The sequence below is a fragment of the Chanodichthys erythropterus genome, chromosome 14 (genome assembly GCF_024489055.1).
Source record: "Chanodichthys erythropterus isolate Z2021 chromosome 14, ASM2448905v1, whole genome shotgun sequence".
Taxonomy (NCBI): Eukaryota; Metazoa; Chordata; class Actinopteri; order Cypriniformes; family Xenocyprididae; genus Chanodichthys; species Chanodichthys erythropterus.
In genome coordinates, this window is record NC_090234.1 from 30,198,342 (window position 1) to 30,215,554 (window position 17,213).

The 17,213-nt window shown below is 36.0% G+C and overlaps 1 protein-coding gene and 1 long non-coding RNA gene across 6 annotated transcripts; both read right to left on the reverse strand.

Moving 5' to 3' along the window:
* Positions 1 to 1,107: 1,107 nt before the first annotated feature.
* senp7 (SUMO specific peptidase 7) lies at positions 1,108 to 12,534 on the reverse strand. Of its 5 annotated transcripts, XM_067409272.1 has the most exons (22): positions 11,912 to 12,028; positions 11,724 to 11,812; positions 11,521 to 11,616; positions 11,393 to 11,450; positions 10,986 to 11,089; positions 9,336 to 9,855; positions 8,441 to 8,729; positions 6,549 to 6,721; positions 6,306 to 6,383; positions 6,111 to 6,144; positions 5,665 to 5,862; positions 5,313 to 5,551; positions 4,947 to 5,083; positions 4,590 to 4,706; positions 3,331 to 3,450; positions 3,116 to 3,208; positions 2,721 to 2,884; positions 2,576 to 2,613; positions 2,400 to 2,443; positions 1,869 to 1,937; positions 1,564 to 1,714; positions 1,109 to 1,470 (listed from the first exon to the last, which is right to left on the reverse strand). In XM_067409272.1, the coding sequence occupies exons 4-22, from the start codon at positions 11,411 to 11,413 to the stop codon at positions 1,288 to 1,290; spliced, it is 2,772 nt and encodes a 923-aa protein (XP_067265373.1). In that variant the 5' UTR covers positions 11,414 to 11,450; positions 11,521 to 11,616; positions 11,724 to 11,812; positions 11,912 to 12,028; the 3' UTR covers positions 1,109 to 1,287. The 5 variants fall into 5 exon arrangements, with proteins under 5 accessions (XP_067265371.1, XP_067265373.1, XP_067265370.1 ...); XM_067409270.1 differs by lacking the exons at positions 11,393 to 11,450; positions 11,724 to 11,812 and adding an exon at positions 12,398 to 12,531 and having other exon boundaries at positions 1,108 to 1,470; positions 11,912 to 12,023; XM_067409269.1 differs by lacking the exons at positions 11,393 to 11,450; positions 11,724 to 11,812 and adding an exon at positions 12,398 to 12,534 and having other exon boundaries at positions 11,912 to 12,047.
* Positions 12,535 to 13,277: 743 nt separating this feature from the next.
* Positions 13,278 to 16,774, reverse strand: LOC137036036 (uncharacterized). The gene is made up of 3 exons (XR_010897132.1): positions 16,600 to 16,774; positions 16,316 to 16,408; positions 13,278 to 13,884 (listed from the first exon to the last, which is right to left on the reverse strand). It is a non-coding gene; the product is annotated as an uncharacterized lncRNA (long non-coding RNA).
* Positions 16,775 to 17,213: the final 439 nt, after the last annotated feature.

A 17,213-nucleotide genomic window follows, 5' to 3' on the forward strand; every position in this document is an offset into this window, starting at 1 on the left:
GAATGGAATTAGTCCTGCAATCACACGCCCTCTCACCAAAAGACTTGACTGACAGGGCTGTCATAGAGACCGGTGTGATTTCTCAGATACTATTTAGAGAAATAACTAATTCTAAATAAGATTTTGTTTTAGATGTGGGTCTTTTGAGGAGACGGGACCGTGTGTGTCTAGTATGGCTAAGGTAAAGACAGGATTTTGTAGTTTTAATAACCCCCTGTGCTCTCACACTAATTTATCAGCCACAATACAATTACTGCCCAGGTGGTTAAGTGTCCGTGTCCTTAGAAATAAACCACCACAAATAGCATACGACGCCATTGTATTACTGCTTTTTCTATAGTATGTATACTGTGCATTTTCCATTTTGTATAAAAAAAAAAAAATCCCTTACCCTCTGGTAGTTTGATCAAATAGTCGGAAAAGAACCAGATTTTGTTGACAACAATTGTTCTCTACTTGATATATTCCAAATAATTCATCACACTGGAAAGGCCCAAAGTGCCTACGGCAAATACAGTAGAAATAGTAATAGTATGGAAGTATGCAGATCCAAAAATAGACTTCTTGTGGCATGACTCAAAGGGGTCAAGGTTTGTTAGGAAATGCTAACGGTATTATAGACCTTCTTGGTACACACACAGAGAAAGTTTTTTTTTTTTTTTTTTAAATCACTAGGTTTACTGACTTTATACTATATTTAAGTAAACAGACAAATATTGTACACAGGCTGCAATGCTGGGATTACTGGAAGAAGGTGGGTGGTCTGTAAATCGGTCTAATCTCTGTCTGATTAGCATTAAACCATACATCCCTGCACGCACACTCCCTTCTGATGCTCTCCTTGACCATAACTAATGAGTTGGCCAATCAGAAAACTGGCCCAAGCCACACCCGAATTTTTAACCAATCCTGCCTAAACAGCTGACTTCTCCTACATTCATTCATCACAACCAAAGCCACTGAGAGAGACAACAATCACATGTACAGAGCACAAATATCCATGTTTAAAAGGGTCTTATTTGTTGCTTAAAAGATCAAGGAAAATATTTATTTCTTGCAGTATAACCCCTTTAAAAGAAAGTGCTACTTACCTCCAAGATACATATACATACAGAAAATGTAAGATTAAAAAGAGCAAAACTTTTCAATTTCATTTATCAACATTTATTTCTTTCTAAAGTTTTTCCAACAATGTATACAAAAAGCATAAAATATAAAAGGTTCAAAATCAGCTAAAATATAAATACATCCCAGGTAAAATAATCATGTGTTCCTAAAAGCTTTACATCATTGAGTTACATTTCCATGATCTGTTCTTTTATCTTCTAGAGCTTCATTTCCCAAAGAGCCTTTCTGAAATCTGTACAGGTGTAGAATGAGGTCTCGAATCTCCTCCCGTTTGCCTCGCACCTGTTGCCGTGGAAACCAGCGCTCCAATCTCAATGGCAAGTCAAAGTGTAGTACAGGGTCCTGAAAGATACATACACTGTGGTTGCCTTTGAGGCCAAAACAGACTCATACACACATTTTTGTATTTGAAATAAAGAACAAGTGCAAGTCTACCTGTAAAAAACTTTCAGCATATTGTAGCAGGTAGAGGCCACAGTCACTGCTGTTGTCCTGTAGGGGGACCTTACAGTGGGAACCTACCATGTGGTCAACACTAAAGTCACGATAACCACCTCTCTTTACCTCCCACTCCACCTGAAGGTATCTTAAAAAATAAATAAATAAAAATTAATCACATCATGGAAAATATCTATCTATATATATATATATATATATATATATCTCATATATAATAACAATTATAATAACACAACATAAATGTGCTATAGTTGGACTGCTGTCAGAGTGCACACACTCACTCGCGCAGGAGTTTGAAGATACGTTCATGAACCGACAACTTCAGGGAATCCATTATGAGAATACATGGTCTGAAAAAAATAGATTAAAATAATTCTCAACATTAAAAATCTTAGTTCGGTCACTGTTCTGCCCATTAAAAAGGCAAAAGCCAATAGATAAAAAATGTAAATGAATTTATTAAATTAAGATTTAATGCATTAGCAGTGAAATCCCTTTCCTGAAGGGGCTGCCTAATAAAAAAAATATAGTAAAATGTTTTAAGTGGACCATCGAAATAAAGTGTTACTTATAAGAAACTTTGCAACGACATGTCAACTAACTCTCATTACAGTATTAATAGAATGTCTGCTTAATATCTGCCATCACATAAATTAAAAATACCAGAAGCTAATATTATTGTAATAAATGCAATGCATCACAGATAGTTTTTTTTTTTAATTAGAAAACCTAAAATATTATCTTTTCTCCCATAAAATTCTCTCCTTTATGAAACAAAAAAATAACGAGTTAATTTAAAAACACACACATACCTTTTACACACAGTGTGTCTCTTGCAGGTATTTTCCGTACAGTTCTACAGAAAAAGAAGCACAAGGTTCTGCTGTTGCTGTGCACGTGCACATTATCTATCCACATCGCATTATATCAAATCAAATGCAATCCAATCCAGATTTCTGATCGTTATTTAACATTTATTTTGACTTACGAGAGTATGAGACGTGCTTGACTTTATATGACTGTCATCTAGATTAAGAACAAAAGTTTGTCTAGAATCAAGAAATAATTCTTAAAGTAGTAAGCGTAAGAGTAAGAGTAAATTAGTAGTTAAGCATTAGAATTACATTTTTTACCTGTATTTTTGTCGTCATCACTGTTGGATCTATTCTCTCCATGTATCTCCACTTCAGACTCACCCAAACCTTCACTTCCATCACTCTGCAGAGAGCCATCCCTCTTTACATACTGCGGCTCTTCTAACCCGGGGAAACAGATCACCACGAGGTACCAGTGAGCTCTAGAACAAACACAAGACTTGATATAAAATACTTATAAAAACAACACGATTTACACTGATACATTCAAGGCACATCAAATCGTACAAGTTGCATAATAAGCATAAAGCCTAGTGAGTGAAAAAAAGTCCGTAATATACAGTATGTCTATTTGAACACAAACTAATGAACAAAAAGTAGTGATCTAAAGAACAAAAAAATTAAAATAAAAACACAAAAAGTAAAGTACTTACTCTTGATTGACAGGCACAAACAGGAAGTCTTTGTCAAAGATGTCTACATGACGGGTCCATGTCCTCACACGCTGATGCCTTCTGACCTGAGCTCTGATGGCACATATCCATCGTAAAAAATATACTGTTGTATCGTTGTGTAACAAAAACCATCTGTAACAACAAGCATGAGAGCTATATATGAACTCCGTGTGTGCTGAGAGACAAATACTCACGGTGTGCTTGTACTGTCCTCATTAGCATTGTCTCTGCGTGTGAGCTGCTTATAGAAAAAACTGCTGAAAACATGGGATCTGTTTACAGATGCCTGCGGGGCCTTTCGCACCATGAGATACCTGAAACACACATATAAAATATAACATCAGTGCATTTTTTGTGGTTGATATTTGAAAGAGTATTGGTTGACACTCTTGGTCGTAAATAACCCCTTTCCTCCCCAAATGACTGTGAAGGAGTGGCTCTGATTCAGCTCCTCCCACAGAAACATTGTGTCTTAAGCTGGGGACACACTTAACGACTGAGCTCAACACAAAAAGACTGAAGCAGATTTAAATACTTACACACAGAATTTAAACACCAACTGTAATCGGCAACTGAACGCAACTGGCTCTGACTGGACGCATTTGAGTATCAATTTACATTCATAATTGGCCTTACAATCATTAAAGAGCCCTCGAATGAAAAATTGAATTTATCTTGGCATAGTTAAATAACAAGAGTTCAGTACATGGAAATGACATACAGTGAGTCTCAAACTCCATTGTTTCCTCCTTCTTATATAAATCTCATTTGTTTAAAAGACCTCCGAAGAACAGGCGAATCTCAACATAACACTGACTGTTACGTAACAGTTGGGGTGTACGCCCCTATATTTGCATATGCCAGCCCATGTTCCCAACATTAAGAAAGGCATTACACAAGGGCAGGACGTCTGGATTTGCACAGCTGAATCATCAGACTAGGTAAGCAAGCAAGAACAATACCGAAAAATGGCAGATGGAGCAATAATAACTGACATGATCCATGATATCATGATATTTTTAGTGATATTTGTAAACTGTCTTTCTAAATGTTTCGTTAGCATGTTGCTAATGTACTGTTAAATGTGGTTAAAGTTGCCATTGTTTCTTACTGTATTCACAGAGACAAGACTGTTGTTATTTTCATTATTAAACACTTGCAGTCTGTATAATTCATAAACAACTTCATTCTCATTCTCCAACAGTGTAGCATTAGCTGTTAGCCACGGATCACAGCCTCAAACTCATTCAGAATCAAATGTAAACATGCAACATGAATCGGCGAATTTCTAATTATGCCCCAAAATAGGCAGTTAAAAAAATGAATAAAAACAAATCTATGGGGTATTTTGAGCTGAAACTTCAGACACATTCAGGAGACACCTTAGACTTATATTACATCTTGTAAAAAAATGTTTGATGGCACCTTTAAGTGTGCGCGGCTTTAGTCTTACTTGAGGTAGAAGTCGATGATGACGTCATTAAGAAACTCGCCACTGTCTAAACATTCCAGGTCCTCTGTTGTCACGGTGATGGCTCTTTTCGAGGGCGGAGGAGGGAACAGAATCAACCTAAACAGATGAATAGTGGTAAATTAGGACTGAGGAACAGAGAATGTGTGTAAATATTGGGTGATGTAAAACCCTTTAACCGCATTACATTATTTCATTATATTACCGTTTTAACTGTATTTTTGATCAAATAAACGCAGCCTTGGTGAGCATATGAGAACAAAAAAAATCTTACTGACTCCAAACTTTTAAATGAGAGTGTAAATCCCCTTTGAACATGGTAAAATTACAAGTTTTCACCTGCGTGCTGGAACACAGTGTCGGTACGGTGTCCATTCTGCCCCGAGGGTAGGTGCCAAGGAAACACTGTATGAACCCTGAGCTCTTTTATGGCACAGCGTGTAGACTGGCTTCAAATGAACATCAGAATCCTGAGACTGGAGAGACACATCCATAAAATGGCTATATAATGGGAAACAGGATTTTTTTTTTAATCAATAATTCCCTCTCTAATCTGCCCACATCAAACTAAGCTCGAAAACAGATAATTCAAAAATCACCTTGGCTATGAGCATGATAACAAAATTACACACATTAAAGGTGAACTTCAGGAAAGAACTTGCAAACAAGGAAGAAAAGATACATAAATAAAAATTTTGTCTGAACCTTCATAGCAGATACAACTGCATGCGTTTGCGTTTCAATTTTGGGCGTCAGCAGCTGGAGCAGGTGTGTTTCCTGGGAGCTCTGCAGCAGGTTCAGGCTGTCTGACTGTGTGAGGGAGCACAAGAGGTCGGAGCTGCTCTGCTTCAAACCCACTATGTCCATTAAAGAGGCCAAGACCGCACTCTCAACACCACTTACAGGTTCAGCCAAACACAGCAACACACACGTACTGCCTTCAACTGTACACACACAGCAAAACACACGCAATTGGAGAGAGAATAAAGTATGGTTACTACTTTAAAAAAAACAACAACAACAACACAGTAATCTATAAACAAGCCAATAATCTAACCTGGACGTGTGCCTGACTCGATGACAGACAGGTCATTGTGTAGTTTTTGTGCCTGAGCATCAGACAGCCAAAGTAGGAGCAGAGAAGGGGGCGGGACCTCGTTGTCCTTAACCAGGCCACACCCCCTCAATGTAGGCACCTCCCATAAACTGTATTTGCACACACTAGCGGTCAGTACAGAAATTTTCGCTGAAGAATCTGAGTAAACAAAGAAAAAAAAAAAAATCAGACAACAATCAAAGGTATATCTTACACATACATGATCTTGATCTATATCTATCTAAACTATATTATAATATAAAAAAATATTAAATAATTAAGGTTATAGTTATTTTACAGTTAAATAATATTAATCTTCAAAAGAAAACAAAGTAAATACTTAAAAATAATTAGTTTACACTTCACCAGAATATTTCTAATCATTTTTGTTCTTAAAACATGTTTACCTTTCAACAAAAAGGTGATCTTGTCTGTAGTAATCTGAAAAAATATTATATTAAAAATTAGTGACGCACTAAGACAGACACAGATTCAAAAACATTCCTCATTCACTTGTTATATTATGTAAACCAGCTATATGACTTTGATGATTCAGACATATTTAATCACTCCAACCCATCACATCAACATATCGTTCTCACCTTCATACTCTCAGTGGATGTGACATGAACTCCACCCATGTGAAGGGAAGACAGCTGTAGCTCCATCACAGCAGAACTCTGATGATGAAAACATACAAACACTCAACAGTAAACCAGTTCCTGGTTGTAACAGACCCCTTATGTTTACCTAGAGGTTTGATATATACAGATGAGCTATGTTTAGTAATTATTTAGTAAACTAACTATATTCTTTTAGTCCTTTATTTAGATTATCATACAAACCTGGGCATCCATCTCCATGATGTCTGAGTGATATTCAGGTGTGTTTTCCTGCTCATAAACTCTTGCTGATTTATCTACTTTATTCATGACTTTTGCACACTCCAGTGGCTGGATGTTTAGAGCAGAGGATTCCTCCTCTTCTCTTTCCTCTTCCTCTTCACTGGACAGAACAACTAAGCGAGGTAATGATAGAATTGTTGTTTTTAAATAATAAACACAAAGTCTGGAAGCAAAACAAAGGTAATTTTTCAAAAGAGTAAACTTGTTAAGAATGTAAGGGGACAAACCGAAGGTTCAAAGCAGGGTGTTGCTCAACAAAAGTTATGCAATACACATAAGGGTTCGATTTTGACTGATAAGCATGGAGATGTTGTAAGTTATCTGGGGCATGCAAGGCCTCTTTCTGTCACACACCTTTTTTATTCTTTCTCCCTCTCTCTCTGATGTTTCAAGTCTAATCTACAAATGCTGTGAGAAGCAACTTGTGAATAATGCCTTTATCTACAGTCAAGGTCAGTAGGCCTGGGAAGAGTCTAGGGAGTCTGATAAAATGTTTCCAATTAAAAAATATTTATGTACGTCAGTTGGGCACATTATGAGATGTTGAGGAAGACCAATGTGGATGAGTTTGCTTATCCAATCAACTTTTTTACCATGGAGTGGACTGACTTTAATTTTATTGGTGAATTTCCACCACAACAAAGGTGGAAGTTCAATGGAAGTCTTTTATTGCTTTTGATCCATTTAATCCTCACTGGATATTGATAACAAATTCATACCGACAAACTTTTGAATGGCGGTGTTTATAACGCATAGCAAGTTATTTGCTTTAAAATGTTTTATTACAACATAGATGTTGCTAAAAACTCTTGTTTATTACTATGTACTCTTATTAGGGGTGTGATGATACACTCACCTCGCGATTCGATACTAATCACAATACTCAAGATAAGATACTATCGTTGTATTTTAAGCCAAAATAAAGAAGAGGTTTTTTATTATTATTAAATCTAAGACATATAGTAAAAAGTTAACAAAAAAATGAACTGTTTATTAAAATGCAACATTTGATATGCACTTGGGCTGGTGGACTTGAATAGACTTGAACTTAGTCCTGGTCCCCAACGCACATGGCAATGATGACACTAGAATAAAAATCTCTCTCTCCCTCTATTAATGCACTTACATGGTAAGGACAATCGATCTAAAATGATTTGACCCATCACACTACTAAAACTAAATGAGATATGGTGATTTAAATTATGTTTGCGATTGTTATGTTTTCACTTTAAGGAGAGCAGCTCCAGCACATATGTGCTTCAGATTATCAATGCAATCAATCAGTGTGTCAAAATGACTATTCAAAAGGGTTAGTTCATCCAAAAATTAAAATTCTGTCTCCATTTACTCACTCTCGTGTTGTTCTTGCACATCAAGCGTGCATTTGAAAGTCCGTGTTTACTAAAGTATGTGTGTTGTAAATCTGTTCATCATATAAAGCCATCATGTCTCTTCAGAAGACATGGATTTGGATTAGACCGGATAATTAATAATTTTTACAATGCTTTTATGACCTTTTTTGGGATATTTTATGTGTTAGGGGAATGGACTTTAAATGGAGGGACAATGAAATCTCTTAGGTTACATAAAAAATATCTTCATTTGTGCTTTGAAGACAAATAAAAAACTTATAGGCCTAAATACAGTAAGCTGGGTCTTAGATAAAACTAACTCTATATCATGAATCATATCGTTTACATCACTGATACATATCACATTTTTATATTGGGATATATTGATATAAAAATATATCTTTATACCCCTGGCCCTAACTGTTATATTGGTACATATTAATGAAAATGTTTGCCGAATATTGGATACTAATCACTTACTAGGTTCAGGTAGGTTGAGCTTAGTGGATTCTATGATGAAGCTCCGCCCCTCTGTACTCCCAGAGGTGAGGTCTGAGTTGGGAACCTGTTCAGCTGAGAAGCCATCCATACGACATCTTTTGACTGGGATTTGCCCGTCGCATCCGACTGAGAGGCGTAACACACTTCCTCTCATCCCTTCCACTTCCTGCACCACCTCACCATTCCTGCGCAAGTGATTTTCCTTATCTCCTGCAGAATCCTTTGGAGACTCTTGTGTTTCTCTCCTATCTTTCTTATTGCGTAGATGCTGTAAAATCAAAGGCAGAAAAAAAATAATGATCTACAATAAAATAGCAAAGTTTCTAAGTGAATCATAAACAGATGTACTTAAAAAGGTTCCATGTGGAATCTTATATCATTCTTTACTAAACCTATAAAATAATTGCGATTACCTCGAGATTACTACTTATGACATAAAATAATGCAATTAATTTATTTTAAAATGCAATTTATTCCTGTGATGGCAAAGCTGAATTTTCCTGCAGCCATTACTCCAGACTTCAGTGTCACTTGATCCTTCAGAAATCACTGATTTGGTGCTCAAGTAACATTTCTTATTTTTATTATTACCAATGTTGAAAACAGTTGTGCTGCCTAATATTTATGTGAAAACCACCCATAATACATTTTTTAAAATAAAAAGCTCAAAAGAACAGCATTTATTTTAATCTTTTGTTACATTATAAATGTCTTTACTATCACTTTTCATCAAATTATTGCAACCTTGCTTAAAGTAATTATTTCTTTCTTCCTTTAAAAAAAATAAATAAATAAAAAATACAGACCCAAAACTTCTGAATATCAGTGCACATTAAGTGTTCTGACTGCTTTTGTCAAGGTTTACAGGTCTTACCTCGCTTGCAGATTTTTCCTCTCTCATGCAACCCTGCGTTGCTAATGGTGACGAGGGACTGCATGCAATTTCAAATCCAGAGGAAAGTGCTTCATCATCCTGTGGAGATGATGCTTCATTCTCTTCAAAAGTAGATGGTTTGGTCTGTTTAGGCAACTGTTCACTAATCTGAACACCCTGCGGTGAGTCACTTTCCCTCGCTGAACAAGAGTTACTTGATACTTCAGAAGACTCTGATAGTTTCACTGACGAGTTCAGTTGTTTGGAATGTAGATTTTTGATTTCCTTGTGTGAACATGATTCATTTTCAGCGGATGACTCAGTCTGATTATGGGATAGTGAAGTAGCTTTTGGTTCAGTAGAGTCTGTTCTTTCTCTTGTTGTTAAACTGGTCCTCCTCGCGTCTTTAAGCGTGGCTGTTGAGGTGGGATCACTCCGTCTTTTGCTCTCTGATTGGTCTGTCTTTTTGCAACTCTGCCCTGTCTGAAGGACATCTTCTAAGACCACCCTGAGCTGACGCCTGTAGGAAATAAATAAATAACCAACAATCAAATTGATATTGCTCAAACATACACACATATACATATATAATAAGTTAATATTAAAAAACATATCAAATGACTGCTACATAAATATGACAAAAAATTATATTGGCCTCAGCTAAAATACAGCATAAAAACACTGTAGCTCCTTAACTACCAGACAGACAGTTTCAACACATTTGGTACATGTCGCACAGCTGTTTATTGACTTATCTTTCTAGCTAATGGTACATTAGCCATTTTAACTTATTAGCAGTGTGCACATGGAATGAGATGGGTCAACATGCACAGATGGTGCACGAATGATAAGAAAAAAACTTCAGTGGGAGAATGTAGACGTGCACCATATCATGCAAAACAGGATTTCCCTCTGCTCTTTAGAAATAAGAGTCTGATACATTATATTCTAACATTTCCAAGGCAAAACTCCCTACCTAGGTTTAACTTTAATGAAACTAAGTATCAAAAACAGCCTAAAATGATGTGCTCAACAACACATCAACAGCAATTTAGTATTCTTTATCTTTTTTACAACTTTATCCAACAAGCCTATTTTAAGGATCAGAGAGGGTGGAAAATTACTGAAATTGACTTGATTAAAATGATAAGTGGACATAAGGGGAAAATAATACAAAAACTGCCCAAGGTCCCAGTTTTCACAGGAATTTGTCAAAACCAGATAAGAGAAACCACTTCAGTTCTAGCAGTACAGTTACTGTAACCCCAAAAAAGGGTCTCCAAACATTGCAATATGTTGAAGTAGACAAAATGTGCTCAATGCATCACTTCCTCTGTCAGGAAACAGGTGTTTGGTAATCAAGAATATAAAGAAAATTCAGTTTAAAACCACTGATATTTGAATTCTTGTCACAATACATGCAATGTTGAGTCTCACAATAATTTATAATCATTTTTAATAATAACTTCACACAAAAAATATCACACATGCATTTGACAGAAAGTCATTCGGTAAACATTTGAGTGGTTCAAAACTACATAATTCAGGTAATGCAATGTAAACAATATTATTCTTTGGTATATAAAGTGTTCATACAACTGCATAACTAAATGTTTACAGTGAGTGACGAAGAACAGGCAGGAAAGTTACCTTTGGATTTCCTGCCATACTGGATGTTCTTTAATGCTGTTTATTTGTGATTTGGGATCTGACTGGGAGGATGTACCATTTGAGGCCAGCTGTGTCCAGTGGATCTTACATTAGAAAAGAAAACAAAGCCAATCAGAAACTCCAAAACATTAGGAGATCTCAGGTTGAACTGTTTTACTGATTTAGTAAACTACATCTGTCAACATCTAAAAACAGATAAACACACAATCTATATTAATTTGCCAAAAGAAGTCAGTGTTTTGCAACCATTTAGTTAAGATAATAAACTTTATAACTTGGTGAAATACGCATAACAATTCATTGAACACTGGTGAGTTTTATCATATTGCTGTAATTGCTGATTTATAAAAGAAGCAACACACAAAAGAATTATAATTATATTTTACTTCCACTGGCGAAATGTCCATAATGTGCTAGTGGTCCAAATGTAGTTCTTTACTAGAACTTGAGAAAAAAAATTGTCAACAATTGCACAAACACATATCATGAATCATTTCCTGTCCATGGCAGTCACCTTGGTGTGGCTCTTTTTCCGATCTTTATACATCTCCGTATCTACACACACATCCTCAGCTGCGGAAACTCTGGGGATCTTAAGGGGACTCTCAGTCTGAGACACACGAAAAGATGGGTTACACTTTATTTTGAGGTGTCTTTGTTAGAGTGTAATTATTACTTAGTACTTAAATTTATATTAATTAACAAAAAAGTACTTACTATATGGTTAGGATAGGGTTTAGGGTTAGTAGCTTGTAATTATGCATAAGTTACTGTTGTTACTACAATAAGTACATGTAACAAGGACACTGTAAAATAAAGTGTTACAGAGAGATATTTTGGATTTAGGTGAAAGCACTGAAACACTGTAAACACCACAATCCCCAATGTTTACTTCATGGACATACCTGACAGTTGTCACGTTTGATCCCTGGGGACAGAGTCAGAGCTCTCCTCCGGTCCAGCGTGAAATTACAGGAATCAGAAAGAAGGCTGTTGCGGTTTTTTTCATGTGGCATTCTGCAAACAGATGTTTCAAGGCCTCTTCGAGATCACAGATAAAGCAGTGAGAAGACGTATAGTCAGTCAGGACATCATAAGAACCTTAATGTACTACTTTGTAGATTGTTTAAGTCGCTCTGGATAAAAACGTCTGCTAACATTTAAATGTACTGCTAAAACCAATCCTAGAATAGATGAATCAGATTACTTTATCATTAGATGATTTTAACTGATAGCTTGAGTCAGAATCTGCAAGTTCTAACTATTCACATCTGTAAGTGCAGTAAAATTTTACACACAAGCACAATAAAAGTGATCTTAACTAGCCTGTAGCTAAATACAATGTCCTGTTATACCTTCATCTGGTTTCAGTGTTTATACAGTACACCTACTTTTTTATTCCCGGAGTCAATTTAAGCTGTAGAACATGATTGATGAAGATAATTTAGTTGATGAACAAAAAAATGAGCACATGAATATTAGGATTATTTCCCTCGATTGAAAACTTCCGCCACCACAGGAAGCCAAGTGCTCTTCTTCTCTTCTGTCCTTCATTCTCCCTGCGAGGTATTGTGCGCCATCTAGCGGCATAGAGGAAATGCTGAGTTAAATAAAAACTAAGCTCCTGTTCGCAGAGGTTGAATACAATGTGGATAAAATTAATACAATGTATGCGGACACTTTAACACCACACCACTTTTTGTTGACCATTTATTTAAAACAAAACAAACAACAACAAAACATTGGCGTTATAGGGAGTTGGTTCTCTCTAAATGCATTATCTCTTCATGAAAAGCTTTCATTGTGTTTTGGAACTAACAGCAGGGATTTTGTCCCATTCAGACATAAGATCATCATTGAGGTCAGGCACTGACGGAGTCTCACAGTCAGCAATCCAATTCATCCCATAGGTGTTGTTTAGTAGGGTTCGGGTCTAGGCTTTGTTCAGGTTTACGTTATCACACCAGGGACAAATCCTCAAACTGATATAATATAATAATACACATTTTTCTTCTAGTTTTGTTTATATTTCTTTTCATACTTTACATTATGTGATGCAAAATCATTTCCCTGTCAGTATTTTTCACCATGACCATGAGTATTTATCAAAATCTAAACCATTTCCTTTCCTTAATCAATTTATAATGGCATAAACTACACAATAAAGGGCATATATTTTCATGAAATGGGGTGAAATGATACCTCCCTGAAATGACTTTTTGCAGGTTGGGATGTCTGAAGAAGAAATGTTTATTACAAAAAAAAAGGAAGAATTTGAGCAAACAAAGATTGGAGTTTCACAATTTTATTAGTTGTTTTTGTCATAACAAACATGACTGATGTTAAATGATAAATATCGTCAGTTATTTTTAGTGACAGTGATATGTGTTGAGTCGATTGGTGAGTATAAATGTAAAAGCTGCAGGTAAACATCAGATCTGAACCGCCCCTGAGGCAGAGGTTGATGAACAGACCTTCACAAACTACAGCTGATGCGAAAAAGAGAAAGAGAAAGACCAAGAAGACAGAGAGCAAGAGTCGGCACCTGAGAATAAAGGTCACGCAGAGCAAAACTGGTCTGATATCAGGTCTTTTTTTGATACAATATGCCCTCCGCTACTGTCAAGTTTCTGCTGAAAAGACCAGCTTAGATGGCCTTGTTGGAACTTCAGCACGCAAAACACAACATGCACAAGACAGTTTTTTGTTTTTGAGCAGGGATGGCCTCCATTGTGTCCAGATTTGCTTCTGCGTGACCTTTAACCTCAGGAACCACATTTCTGTACAGCTGTGTCTGTAGGTCCAGATGTCCCAGCAGCACCCTCAGGCTCTGGAGGTGCCATTAATGCACTGTCTGATGCATTTCTCTTCTTGTTACCTGGAAACACACAAACAAGACCAGCGACTTTAGTGACATTTGAAAACACCCTCTGTACATGTGCACATTGTGGAATGGACTGATGCACTCTGATGCCTTATTCAGATAAGGCTATAGAGTAATAAAACACTGACATATACTTTCACCCTGGAGTGCAGCAGCTGGGTTCATGAAGTTAAAACTCCCTTCATTTTCTCCACAAGGAAATTGATTTTGAATGATAACCTTTAAAGAAAGACCTGCTGTGAGCTAGGAGGTTGTTAATCCATGGTATTTGCTTCTGCTGAAACCGCAAGCCTGCATTATTTCAGTTTATTTTTTAAAATAATCGTGTTTAACAGTGGAATTCCTGATGGAAAACATACATTACCCATGATGCTGTACAGAAAATTACACCAATCAAAAAGTCGCTCCAAAATAGCTCTTTAGGTCCGCCCACTTCGCACTGTGATCTCAGAATACTGAAATGTTTGTGTATATATAATATGTCAGTGGTGTTTTAAAATGAGGAGGCAAAGTCCTCATTTATGTCCTTGTTACACAATTTTAAGTTAACGTTACATAAAAAGAGACCAAATACAATTCTATTTAGTTATTTTTACACTATGTAATGTTCTATTTATTAAAACCAAGTATAAAATTCATCAAGTTAGTGTTTTTTCTCAATTTTATATTTATTCCAAAATAATAACTAAAGGCAGTAACAATTTAAATTATATTATTTATATACTAATATTCAGCTTTTCTTTTTAAGTCTTATTTATTTTCAGCAGTCATCAAGCTTGTGCAGTGGTCAGTGGTCACAGACACAAAGATGTACCTTTCATTTCAGCACGCTGATTGCTCACTAAAAACCCCCTGAGTCATCATGTTCAGGCCATTTCGAGTTTGATTTTAACAACATAAAGCGGTGATATCTAAGTGACAGTTGTTTACTTACTTTTTAATTAGTCTTGTTCACCCAAAAATGAAAATTCTGTCATTTATTACTCACCCTCATGCCGTTCCACACCCGTAAGACCTTCGTTCATCTTCAGAAAGCAAATTAAGATATTTTTGTTTAAATCCAATGGCTCAGTGAGGCCTGCATAGCCAGCAATGTTTTTTCCTCTCTCAAGATCCATAAATGTACTAAAAACATATTTAAATCAGTTCATGTGAGTAGTGGTTTAATATTAATATTATAAAGGGACGAGAATATTTTTGGTGCGCCAAAAAAACAAAATAACAACTTATTTAGTGATGGCCGATTTCAAAACACTGCTTCATGAAGCTTCAGAGTGTTATTAATCAGAGTGTTGACTCATGATTCGCATCGCCTAAGTCACGTGATTTCAGCAGTTTGGCGGTTTGACACACGATCCGAATCATGAGTCGACACAAAAGATTCATAACGCTCCGAAGCTTCCTGAAGCTGTTATTTTGTTTTTTTGGCACACCAAAAATATTCTCGTCGCTTTATAATATTAATATTGAACCACTGTACTCACATGAACTGATTTAAATATGTTTTTAGTACCTTTATGGATCTTGAGAGAGAAAATGTCATTGCTCCCTATGGAGGCCTCATGGAGCCATCGGATTTCAACTTAAATATCTTAATTTGTGTTTCGAAGATTAACGAAGGTCTTACGGGTGTGAAACAGCATGAGGGTAAGTAATAATTTGAATTGTTTTCATATTTGGGTGAACTAACCCTTTAACTTTAACCCATTCATTCAGGCTGATTCGACAAGAACACGCACGAAAACAAGAGGCGGGATTAATCGCATGAGCCAATCATAGGAGGCATTGCCTCCTCTCACGTGACTTTCCCCCATTCATTCTCAATTAACCCCCACTAAACCCACTTCAGGAGTTCTGCTTTGTTTCTATGAGCCTCAAGGGAGGCACAGAGACGCGGACTCCCGCTGTAACTTTCCCTGCGGGTGTCGCTGTTTGACAGTGTTTCTTTAGAAAGACAAGTGACTTTTACACATTTTAATGTCAAATTTAGTAACATTTGTATTGTTTTATTTTTGTAATATCGAATCATCGATTATTTTCTCATCCAGTTTTTCTGAGGAGGCACTGCCTCCCTTGCCTCCTCGGAGGAAACGCCCCTGATAATATATATACATATATGAGGCTCATATATGTATACACACACACACACACACACACACAAATATATATATATATATATATATATATATATATATATATATATATATATATATATATATATATATATATATATAATGTTTCTGGTCTATAGAAACCTAGACATCGATACTATTCCAAATTTAGAATTCAAGAAGCCGTTGAAAAACATATCATGTTTAACGGCTCTGGTAATATGTAGGCTAATCAAAATTTGGTAAGTTGCTATTCCTGTGAATTGAATACTTTAAATAACAAATATATTTTTTTATTAATAATATAAACTCACCTTTAGCCAGGCTACATGGTGTGAGAACAGGTTGTTCAGTTTGCTCTCCCTCTTTAAGAGAAGCTCTGATCTTGCGCACCACATAGACGCTGGCTGTAGAGGAAAGGTTACAAGTCATCATACAAATAAACAAAACACAAATCACTACACTGCCAGTGCTACGTCAAGAAAGATAATGCCTTTTTGTTTATAAAAAAGTAATATTATTTAATAATAAACAGGAACTAAATGTTTTGAATCTTATTTCCAATGTTAAAGTCGTATAAAGAAGTCAAAAGTCTTACCTTTTATCAGAAGTCATACCATGATGTACAGAATGTACAGTTTCTACTTTATTCCGTTTCCTAACCAGCAGTTTGACTTGAAAGACAAGCGTTTACAGGTTATGAATGAGACTGTTGTCTATCCGGATGCGCCCTGGCTGTCCAAGACGCGTGTTCGTCAGCTGCTGTTATGAAAATATGATACGTATGGTTACTGTTGCATTTATCATCAATTTTACAACGCACTCTTCTCTGATTGGCTCCTTCGTCACTTATGGTGAGTTGTTCACCAATCACTATTAAACGCGCTTAGATGATATAACACACCACACCCAATAAAAAAAACAGAACAGCGAAAGAACAGCAGGTCTTCTTTTGCTTACAGTTTTTAAAACACTTTAAATTATATTTAAATATACTTTTAAAATCAACTTTTTGGGATTTTTATTTTTATTCCATAAAGCTCTATATAAAGCGATAAACACGGACAAGAATAAACAGTTGTTCACACTTCTGTCCACTCGGTGTCAGTATTGTTTAAATTGGCTTTCGTAAGACAAAGTTACACAAACAGACAACAGTTCACCAGTTTACATCACTGGCTTTTTCCGAGAAGCTTTTATAACCCTCTTATT

Coding starts and splice junctions, on each gene's coding strand:
- senp7 (XM_067409270.1), bottom strand. CDS start 12,022: ATGCCACATGAAAAAAACCGCAACAGCCTTCTTTCTGATTCCTGTAAT. Junction 4,707..4,946: donor CACTGTGTTCCAGCACGCAG/GTGAAAACTTGT, acceptor TCATCTGTTTAG/GTTGATTCTGTTCCCTCCTC. Junction 2,444..2,575: donor CAAGCACGTCTCATACTCTC/GTAAGTCAAAAT, acceptor CTTTTTCTGTAG/AACTGTACGGAAAATACCTG.